Source organism: Bacidia gigantensis, assembly GCF_019456465.1.
Source record: "Bacidia gigantensis strain McMullin 20006 chromosome Unknown contig_278, whole genome shotgun sequence".
Lineage (NCBI taxonomy): Eukaryota > Fungi > Ascomycota > Lecanoromycetes > Lecanorales > Ramalinaceae > Bacidia > Bacidia gigantensis.
Window position 1 is genome coordinate 319,605 of NW_025408606.1, and position 11,467 is coordinate 331,071.

General features: G+C 49.3%; 3 protein-coding genes across 3 annotated transcripts; 2 read left to right on the forward strand and 1 right to left on the reverse strand.

Annotated features, from left to right (window-relative positions):
* Positions 1–873: 873 nt before the first annotated feature.
* Positions 874–2,315, forward strand: KY384_007564 (uncharacterized protein; the record flags this gene model as incomplete). The annotated part of the gene is made up of 2 exons (XM_044816055.1): positions 874–1,193; positions 1,310–2,315. 2 exons carry the CDS (start codon positions 874–876, stop codon positions 2,313–2,315), a joined length of 1,326 nt encoding a protein of 441 aa, XP_044666695.1.
* Positions 2,316–3,231: 916 nt separating this feature from the next.
* On the reverse strand, positions 3,232–4,108 carry KY384_007565 (uncharacterized protein; the record flags this gene model as incomplete). The annotated part of the gene is made up of 2 exons (XM_044816056.1): positions 3,232–3,420; positions 3,512–4,108. 2 exons carry the CDS (start codon positions 4,106–4,108, stop codon positions 3,232–3,234), a joined length of 786 nt encoding a protein of 261 aa, XP_044666696.1.
* Positions 4,109–7,834: 3,726 nt separating this feature from the next.
* KY384_007566 (uncharacterized protein) lies at positions 7,835–10,576 on the forward strand (the record flags this gene model as incomplete). The annotated part of the gene is made up of 1 exon (XM_044816057.1): positions 7,835–10,576. One exon carries the CDS (start codon positions 7,835–7,837, stop codon positions 10,574–10,576), a length of 2,742 nt encoding a protein of 913 aa, XP_044666697.1.
* Positions 10,577–11,467: the final 891 nt, after the last annotated feature.

The following is an 11,467-nucleotide window of genomic DNA, read 5'->3' on the forward strand; positions in this document are numbered from 1 at the left end:
TAGGGACTCCCCGTACGAGTCATCCAGTCTTTGCCTTGTCATGATCATGCTTTGTTTCCATTTCGATGAAGGACGCAACTTACAACCAGCTACAATTTGCTGGAATTACAATTGCCTTGTCCCCTTTGTTTCAACGCTGGAAGTATTGTCCAATGATACTTTATAATTGGTGAGGGCCGAATGTGGCCCGTCCATGTATATTGCCCATCGCAACAACTTGATTATCGCTGTAAAGAAGAGAGGAGGCGGTCGCACTACTTGCCTGCAAGGTCCTCCTACCAGACGAGCTCTCTACTATCTGTGCTACCTTGGATACTACGTCTCACAACCTCGCGATTCGAGACTGCACAATCACTTAACGTCGACTGCCTCAGCATTGTCGACCGAATTTCAGGCGTGCTTCATGTCGAATCTAGCTGTCTGCTGTGTCGTCGTTGTCCAACCCTCTCGCTACGACTGCGGCATTCCATTCATTTCTATCGATGATCTTCCCATTTTTTTGCTCCTCACATGAATCCCTTTCCTCCTAGCAGATAAATAAGAGACCGATCTCTTGTTAATGTTGCGACATTCTAGAATAAAAGAACTTTTGATGGTCATATGTTTCGCTTGATTCGAAGGTTTCTTGTAAGGTTAAAGCCTGTGGCGTCACGACAAGAGCGGTAATCAACGGTCACAAACGCAAACTCACAGTCCGTGACAAGTTTTCTGCCAAGAGCAGAAGACGTGGATCCATCTTCATCGACCCCAGATCAAGCAAAGGCCATCTCCAGGCAATTTTTATTCCCTGTCACGGGCAGGAGTCGTTCGCCATCGCTTCATCGTCTGACGCAAGGGAGTGTTATCATGGTCGGTAGGATATTATCATCAACAATGTCCTCCCAGGTATATGGCGTCTTTGTGTTGTTGTTGTTGTTGATATTTGCGTTGATCACCTTACGAACGGCGCCATGGCCAAATCCAGACCATTCACGGTCCTTCCCGACAGCATCATCCATCTCCACAGCCAATACAGCCGTCGACGGTCCCAATGCTATATCTACCAACGATAACCCACAATTCGAGCTCGTCATCTCTCACTACCAAGCGGACTTCAAATTGATTCAAGCCTGGACTGAGCAAATCCGCTCGACACCATACGTCAGTCAGCTGGGCATGAAGTTGGTCATTTACACCAAAAATGCTAACGTAAAGTATGGTTCTTCGTCTATAATTCGCAAAGTATTCTTTGCCTTCCCTGTTCTCCTATTCTGCTGTCCCTTCCACAAGAATACGGCAATTGACCAAGCCTAATCGCACTTCTTCCTAGTCTTGACATACTCAAATCAGCGACTGGCGCAGATGTCGTCCAGCATCTCCCTAACCTCGGCCGTGAAGGCGCAACTATCCTTCATCACCTCATTACTACATATGCCTCTCCATCTCCCTTCAGTATGTTCTCCCAAGACGAGCCGGAATGGTCCATAGATACCGACACGGGCCTCCTCGAGCCCTTCCTCATCGATCACCTCACCCACTCTTTCCGTCCTAATACTGGCTTTCTAGCCCTCAACAAATGGAACGAACCCTGCTACTGCGGCAACTGCGGGGGCCGCGGGCAATTCCCATTACAAGTCGCCATCTACAACATGTTCGAGAGAGGTGTTTGTCACGAAATGAGTTGGGTGACCCTCTGGTCGCAATTCATCGTGTCCGCGCAGCGAGTAAGGGAAAGGGACCTAAGAGCGTACAAGTGGCTTTTCAAAATGATGACCGCCCCAAAAGATCATTGGATTCATGAGGAGACGCAGCCGGATTTTATCAAGGAGGAGTATATGGAGGGGGAGAGCACGCCAGATAATCCGCTCTTTGGACACACGCTGGAGAGGAGCTGGAATATGATTTTCAATTGTGCGTTTCCGAATGATATCGAGGAGAGCATGAGGATGTTGGATGAGCACCGGGTGCATTGCGTGGATTGGAAGATGGAAGGGCAGGAGAAGTGGATGACTGTAGACGGAAAAAGTGATAAGGAGGCGCAGGATAATACGCAACTAGAAGAAAGGACAGACGGTGATGGCACCACAACAAGGCAGCATAAGCAGGTGCAAGCCATCGGCGCACCTGCCGCGGAAGGTCTTCATCGTCACGCCATCCCTCAACATAGTCTTGAGGCAGAACCATCCAAGACCGCCGCTCAAAAGAAATCCAACAAGCCATCGCCAGAGACAACACAAGACGACCACGACATCCCCCTCCCCCATAACTTCCAGCTCGAAGAAAAGCAATCAACTAGGAAACCACCAGCCCACGCAACAAAATCCCTAATCGAATGACACGGCCACTGCCCTCATGTCCGAACGCTACAATGCCGCTACCAGCAACAAGGAAACCTCAACACCTCCGTCTGCTGGCAGCACAGAAGACGACAAGATGACTACAGAGCAAGGGAAGGACGTTCAATTGCCGAAAGATCTGAGGAATATGCAGAGGCAGACGTACACTTGACCTTCATGCATCACTATCACCAAGACATTCATCTCACCTGTGTGCGGCCAAGGAACGAGAGCATACAGGTAGATCTTGGGCCTTACCAAACAAGGTCGCAGCAGGAAGGTGGTCCGCCCGGGGCTGGGAGGAAAGACCTCAAGAGGAGGAAATCTGTCCGTCTTGAAGGAAGAGAGGCTCCCGAAGCGTGACGGTCGGGATATGGGGATCTGCGGCTTCAAGGTCGTGAGGCTAGAGGTCTTCTCAGGCACGTTTCATTGACTGCGACTGGCCAGGTTGGATACTAGATCTCAAAGAGCTGGCAAGTACTCACGTGCAGTTGCCGTGTCCGTGAGCAAGAGGACAGGTAGAGATGTACGTGAGACAAAGAGTGCGAATCCAGTGGAAAGAGTGTAGTGCTGTGAATGTGAGGGTGATTCATTGGGAAATACTGAGATTTTAGATGTATGCAGAAGTAGAAGAATGTTCATCGGCGAGAGATTTACCATTTGGTGGCTTACGCTCTCGCTTCGCTGTATATGCCAACTTCCCCATTTTTTAACTATATTCCATCAAATTCACTACTGAGTCATGGCCCCGCGGCTCTATATAAAATGTCCTTTTACTCACGCTCACTCTTACTCACTCTTACTCACTCCCACTTGCTCCCATCCTTTGCTGTTCGCGCTGATACTAAATATCCTATATAATTTCCCAAAAGTTTCAAGATTAATGCGTGGAGGTTCATTACAAAGTCCGACGCTTTCATTCGTCTCCGTCCTGCGCAGCTTTCTTAGCCAGCGCGTCTGCAACCGTGTTGTACTCGCGAGGTACATGCCAGAACCCGATGTTAACATTCTCCAGCTTTTTCCTGGCGGTGATGGCTGCATCTAATTCGAGGAACAGGTCGAGATTTGCCGGTTTCTTGTTCTGCACAGTACGGAAGTTTTTCCTCTGGCGCAATAGGTAATCAGTGTCGTACGTATAAAAGCAAGGTTGGATATTCATCGAAGTGGAAGACATCGATCGCGCTTCATCTCCTTACCTTCCACGTGGGAAACCATTCCGTTATGCCCTTCACCACATATACCGAGTCTGTGGCAATGATCCACGTGCGTCGAGCCATGTGTGCTTTCAAAGACTTCTCTGCAAAGTCAACGTTGGATTCGTCTTTATCAGCTACGTAGTCCAGTCCCTGCAGTGCAGCCAGCAGCTCTGCACGTTGATTAGTTCTTGGATGATGCCCGTCTATCGTCATCGTAATGGGAATGGCTTTCTGGCTATCAGGGCTATCGCCAATAGCTATTCCTATGCCGGATACTGCTCCTGACTGGCCGTTTCGGCTACAGGCACCGTCTGTGAAAATTAGCCGAAAATGGTGGCATATGCGATCGTTGTCGTTAGCGTCGTCGTCGTCGTCGTTGTTGTCGTTGTCGTCGTCGTCGTCGTCGCCGTCGCCGCCGTCGCCGTTAGAGTCGGAAGAGTCATGATGTTGTGAGTGATGGCAACAGAAGAGAAAGTAATCGCGGCAGTCTCCGCAGGTCAAGACGAGCTCATCCGTATCGAATTCTTGAAGCCTGTCGCAAAAGACCAATTTCCTGCCGAATACACCCTCTGAGCTGTTGCCTTCCATTTGCGTCATGCCGGCTGATTTCCGTATAGTCAATTTTCCTGACGCTAAGCAGCCAGGAACCTCTTATTCCTCAACTGCTTGACAAAAATTAGTCAACATACGACAGACATTTTCAGACACCTCCTGCCCCATTGTTCTGAAAAGCTAATGAAACAGGCTTCGGAAAAGCGGCTACTAGCAAATCACAGAATGTATATGGTAATCTGACAATGTCTAGAAGAGATTGCCATTCAATGGATGATGTCGCCGTGGAGATGACGTTGACTGTACCGATAATCTCAATGACAGATGTCGACCCACGTCTCTTCCCCGAGCTTCGAGTCGTTTCAAGGGTAAACTGAGTAATTAAGTCACGGTACTTGGTATGATGATCTCTCTTAGACTGTTTCTAAATGGCAATTCATCGTAAGAAATTGATATTATGGTGGCTGAGTGGCTGCACGGAGAGTGGCGGAAGTTATCTTTCTTCCATATTTTTGAAGCTCATATATTATAATTGTAAAAATAGATGCTGCGCTAGCTCAAAAATAGCAAAGACCGAGAGCAAGCCAGGCTGGGACCGTATGCCTCAAAATTTAGTATTTCCGGGTCTTGAGGAGAAGAACGAGTTCTTCGCCTCGAGCCCGGTTCGACCCAAGACTACCCTTGATGATTCTGTGGGAAATAAATGATCCTTCGATATTAGGCCTAGATGTCGGATTTAAAAGGGAGAAGAACGAGTTCTTTTCTTATGGCCTGCAGCTTTTTTTGGCCTTTAGAAGACATCCCGGTCACCCCCTGGGTCGGATTTCTTGGCGTATTACAAGTGTCGGCGGCGAATTTTAGTTAAGAACCTGGAAGTGACTGGGTATCTTCATACCAGTAATTCCCTTACGAGAGTTTTCAGGCTCCGGATTTACAGTATCTTTACTATGATATGCAAGCAGAAATATATCTACGGGCATTTGGTCATACAGCGGGAACAAATTTGATTTCTGGAGATCAGCTACAAAGGTAGCCTAGGATGACAAGTCGCTACTATGCAAAAGAGAGGAACAAGTTCTTTGCTTTTGTGTTTTTTGATCTCAGAAGTGCTTGGTTCGATTCGCCTCGAATATCACGCTTCCACTTTGCGCTCTACAATCCGTCCATGAAGTAATTTTGATGACAATATTGTCTTTTCGCAGCCGTACACAGGCCCTCGAGGGCAATGCTCCATGAATTGGTACTGGAGGTTCTGTGCGTCGCTGACTTTAGAGTTCAGCCACGGACAATTGATGGCAAATGCTGATATTTTGAAATCGATGCATTGACTGCCCAAAAAAGAGGAAAGACATTAAAGCACCATCCCTCTCAACACCCAAAATCACCCCTGACGCTAGCAAATCAACTGCCGTCATCACTACCGGCATAAAAGTCCCTCCCTCCTCCCATCGCCATGTCTACCTTCTCTCTCCACCGCAGCCATGCCTCTCACCCTCTCGGACATCTCAGCCTTCTATACCTACCTGACGCACCACATAGTACCCGGCCCCCAATCCATCAGCTACTTCGTCCCCCTCCTCCTCCTGCCCACCGCTCTCCTCATCCCGCCCACAACCCTCTCCCACCAAAAGCTATACACCCTCTTCCTACCCCTGATCTACGCGTGTGTCCTACATGCTTGTATCGCGATCGGTGGGCCAGATGTGCTGTGTGTGACGTTTGGACTGTGGGGGACTACGGTGCTAGGGTGTTATGATGTGCGGGCGAGATTTAGACGGGTTAGGCTGGCAGCAGGGGCGGAGGGAAAGGGGAAGAGTAGGGAGAAGAAGGGGATAAGTGAGGTGGGAGAACATAAGGTGGGGCTAGAGGGTGTAATGGAAGAGAGCTATCCGCAGACTTTTGGGTGGGAGCGGATACAATGGGTTCTTACGCTGTTGATATCGCTGCGGTTTAATGGGTGGAAGATCGGGGATGAGAAACATGATAGGGGACAGCCGGCGCGTGGGATGAGTAGGAGAGGGTTCTTGAGACATGCGTTCAAGTTTATATTGTTTGATGCGCTGATATTGGATGTTACGTCGGTGTATGTGAGGTGGGATCGTTATTTCTCCGATCCGGGGGTGGGGATTGATGACGCTTTTATCAATACCCATGAGATTGCCCCCGTGTTCGCAAGTGTTCTGCTAGCCACACCTCCTCGACTTGTCCGATCCAGCGTACTTGCTGCCCATGCGTTCGCAAGCGTATCGGGGATGTTCTATGTCGGGACTCCTTTACTGATTTGGCTGAATTGGATTCGATTGCTACCTGATGAATGGAGCCCACAAGCCTGGCCAACGTTCTTCGGAAGCTTCACAGCAGTTTTGAAGAAAGGGTTAAGGGGTTTGTGGGGCTCTTGGTGGCATCAGCTGAACCGAGAGAGCTGCGGTGCTCCTGGAAAAGCAATCGCCGACAGAATGGGGCTGCCGGTGGAGTCAGTTGGGAGGTATATTTGCCTGGTCGCGACAGCTTTCTTCTTCTCCGGTGTCATGCACATGGGCTTGATACCTCCCCAGCCGTTAATCGAGGCGCTGTCAGCCAACCACATGAGACTTCATGTTGCTGGATTTTTCTGGCTCCAGGTACCAGGTTTTGTGATTGAGGTGGCGATTTCGATGCTTGTTGATCGCGTTGCGCCATCAATTAGAGACTGGAAGATTTCGAAGCCCGTGACCATGGCATGGACTTTCTTGTGGTTGAGTCTGACGTTGCCACTCTTGACTGTGCCATTCCGGGAGCTCGGCTATTGGAGTGTCTTCAATTGGCACCCAAGTATCTTATATAGAACATCTAGATATCTTCAATATCAAGAACCAGTCTTCTGAGAGATCTTTCGCACTTGAGTAGATTGTGGGCAACCCGAAGTTCTCCAAACGCTGCTTTGTTGGGATATATTCTCTCGCACACTTCATCGGATGGTGACACGTCAAGAACTGGGACTCATACAGTCTTTTCACCCTTTTTGTTCCCTCCCGGTGATTTTGACGACCTTTTTCTGTCCTGGTGGCCGTGGGCCTGCATCTTTTGTTTCCGTTTCCGTGAATCCAAGCAGCTCTCCGACCAACCCTTTGGGCTTCGGTACAGGGCATTCATGTGCTCTCTTTCTTAGTGTCTGGGCCTCATCTTCAGATGAGGTAGTAGGCACGTAATTGTCCGATTCATTATCCGATCCAGGTTGAGGTACTTTTCGTCTGTCAGGTTGCGTTCGTGAATGGCTATCCTTGGAATGCGGCGTCTCTGCGTCTGCGAAATGGACTCGTGGAGCCGGGCAAGGTAATATGTGAGGCATGCCGACGACAAGGAAGGAAATGAGTAATGTGGTGCCGAATAGGGAGCTCGTGAATCGAGAGCGCGGATGTAGAGGCGGCGTCATTACGGAGCCCAATTCCGTTGAGCCGGTCTTCAATCACAGAAATTTGTAGGTCTTCATGATTTCTTGCGGTGTGTGAACAGCTAAAGGAGATCGTCGAATTACTTGTAGGCAGATGCTGTGGGACGTCCTAGATCTCCGCAAAAACTGAAGGCAATGAACCGGCGCTAGCCCTTTTCAGGTCTGGAGCGCGGTTTTCACGAATCCATCTCAGTCAACAACACGCTTTGAAGCATGTAGAGTCTCTGTTGCCTGCCATTGCGGGCCATAATGTGTTTATAGAAGTTCTATTCGAATCCCTCAAATTTTCCACGAAGCTCTGATCCACTTCTGTTTTTCAACTCTCAAAGATCCTCATCGAAATGGCTTCCACGAACAGTTCAGATTCTGGCAGGGAGTCTGCTATTGACAATCCTGTCTTACCCCCATACATGCTTGATTCATGGCGCTTTTGGTACCGTGAAGAAGATCGTACACAAATTAATGGTTTTTCGGTGTCCTCTCTTTCCAAAGCTTTCCTTGAACATCAAATGAATCTATACGATTCGGCGAAGGCAAAGCAACAAAGCAAGACTGGCGTCCCATCTTTGACATCTTCTGTCATTACCGGCACTCTCGATGCCCTCGAGGCTTCTCCTAATCCCGATCAAGATGCTAAGACGCTTGCGGAAAACCTCAGCTCAGTGGCCTTCAAAAGGCTTTTGACTGACCCCAAAATACCGTATCAGGCTTTCAGATCTCTGCTCCAGGAGTATCAGTCCAATTCATCTGCGGGAGCTCCGCGTAACGATGTAGATGTCAATATTGACGGATTTATCCTGCAAAATGAGCGATATGTAAGATCTAGGGGCTTTGCCAACCAAGATGGGAAGTACCTCCTTGAACTAGAGCAGCTCCCCGTACTTCTCAATCAATCAGAATCACTCGATACAGAGACATCCATGGGGCAGGATACTTTGAGTTTCAAAAGGGGAGACTTGCCCAAGGGCGGGCTAGAAGTCTTGGATTACCACCGCAACATGCACAGAGAAATGCGGATCCATGCCACTCTTGGTTCATTCACGAAGACTTTTGAGAGAGTGACTGAGAACGTACTACGCGGTCTGGACTGGTCGAATGTTTTCGTGGCTGGAGGCATGGTTCTAGCAACTTTACTGCACACTGACCCGAAGGACGACAAAAAGGATGAGATCATCAAGCCTGATGTTGATTTATATATCTACGACCTCACTCCAGCCGAGGCTAATGCAAAAGTTGAGCACATATACGACGTCTGGTCGCGAAACCTACCATCCACCTACTCCGAACGACTTGTTGTAAAGAACGCTAAGACAATCAATTTTTTGACGACTTTCCCCGGAAGGCGCCTCCAGATCGTTTTGAAGTTGCTGCCATCCCCAACAGATATACTTCTGAACTTTGACCTAGATGCTTGCGCAATCGGCTTCGATGGCTCTCGCATTCTCATGCTTCCAAGATTTGTTCGCGCGTTAGAAACCGGCTATTCGGTCTTCAGAATGGACTTGATCTGGGGTCATCACCTAGGCGATCGGCGAGCGACCCAGGACCCCCGAGTATTTAAGTATGCTGACAGAGGCTTCGGAATCCGCTTCTTGCCGTCGTATGCGAAATCTTTAGAAAGAAATTTCGAGACAAATCAGGAAAGAGACCGGCTAGTTGACGGTGAGGGCGAAGACGAGTCCTCATATGACTTCATCCAACGAGCTCGCTGGCCTTATGGGCCTGAACCTGGCCTAAAGACTTTAAAGAGGGTCGCTTACCTCGGTCGTGACTTTGTCCACAGGTTTTGCTTCGGCGTCAGTCCCTTGGCAATTTCGGCCGAGGAATATTTTAATGTTCTCTACCAAAATCACGGTAATTTACACCAAGACGATGTCAGTGAATGGCAAGAGAGATTTGCCGTTGCTGAAAAGAACATGCTTGAGGCCGCTGAGCAAAGGGGTTCGCGTCCGCCTTCTATGGGCTCAAGCCCGCAGATCAGATTCTCTGATCTAGCAGGAAGGAATGTATATCGGCACCTACCTGATGGAAGGAGGGGGCTCGGTAATCTCGAGGTCTTCATGCGAAATTGCGAAGCATGGAGACTGAATGCTATTGAGCATATTACGGTAACCAAAAATTCTTTTGCAAGCACCGAATACGACTCGGACGTGTATGAAGATGTTCCAAAATATGAATGGGACGCTTCGTTCGAGCCACGATCATACGCTGAAGCTATAGATGATGCGAACAATCGGGTTTTGTGGAGCAACACTAAGGCCGCAATCTGTAACAAATTGATGATAGACCTCACTTGGTCTGGCTTCGCTGATTATGCGACCCGTCGTCTGCGCCGACAAGTCCATGGCCCAGATCTTCAATCTGTGATGGATCGGCAGATCACAATACCTGTCAATATTCCTGCTGCTCTCGAGGCCTTTATCTCGCAGACTCTCCCTGCGCGATACCCAGACGTTCCTTCTTTCTTTACGGAAGATTTCTGTCTTATTCCCTTGCATGATGCTGGCGCCTACAGGCCTGAGGGCACTCCAAAGCCTTCTCTTCGAGAAACGGGTAGCGAACATGGAAACCTACGCTTCTGGGTCATCACAAACGACAGCATGTGGGCTGGCCAGCATCGAGTGATAGATGAAACATTCGAGCTCCTATGGGTACTTTTCCACTTGCTCATGGACGACGCGGAATCGGTCTTCACTGACGCAGCTGATATTGAATGCGTTTACAAAATCGCACGTGCCTTCCGGCGAAGGATCGTTATGCCAGAGATGACCGAGGACGAGGATCTAGGGATTGGGCTGCCAACTAAGCGAGAAGCACTGCTCTTCAGAGCATGGGCGTTAGTCTCTCCCAGACTTCACCATAACCGCTACAGCGAGCCCGAAGAAGAGGGTGCTCACGAGCTGTTTGGGGGAGATGGGGCCCACAAGTACCCATTTGACGACAGTCTTTTCTGGAAAGGTGACGAGGAAGAACTGGGAATCAAGCCGGTCAGGAAGCGAGGTCGAAATGATAGCGACGAGGCATTGGAGACACAAGTGCCCACCAGATCGCGATCTAAGGTGTCATCGGCGGAAGATGGATAGAGACTCACACCTGCGGAATATAGGCATTGTTGATGTAGCTGCCTTTGAAAACTCATGAGAAGGGCCGTAGTCGGCGTCTCTATCAGGAAGACAATCCCGTACGTATCATATAGGCCATCTCCGTCTACCTCGGTAGACGCGATTATATTTGACACGCCTTATATTCTGTTTTTCCCGGCGACTCTGTAGATGCCTGAACCTAGTGCGTGGCAAACATACAGCGCCTCTTCGACATAGCTATCGCATCAGCCACAACATACATCACACAGGCAGCTGAGGATAACCGGATCAAACGGGCGGCAAACCAAGCAATTCTGCAGCTAAGGGCCTATTCTAGACCTGGAGGCTGCCCTGCAGATGCCCTGCAGAAGCACGGGCAACAAGGAGTGCCTTCCGGTTGGCCAAGTCAGCACCTAAAAAGCTTAGATTTCATTTTCTGATCGCGTCTGTCGTAGTAACAGTGTGGCGCAGGCGTCGAGAAGGGCCGAAAAGTGCAGGCACGTCCCAGGTCGCATACATGATAGATGCGACATTGGACATTGATTGCGTTCATCGTGCATAGACTTCGTCCGAGTTCAGAGGTGGGGTAAGGCGCAAGTGCTGAGGGAATGAGTACAAGACAACATTAAATATTGAAGTGGTGAACAGCACTCTACCACCTGGCAGTTTCCATATCCAGCGCAACCATTCGTGCCATTGGGCATCGGTGACTCTGATTGGAGGCTCTCCCCGGCAATTACATCAGTCGTTGCCCATTTCCGTCAGCCAAGCAAGCCAAGCTTTTGCTGCATCGTCGCGCGACGGCCCCCACGTCAAATTTCCCAGATTCGCATTTCTGCCACATCAACAATCACCCATTCACTCTACACCCCAATTGCTTCCATCTACATT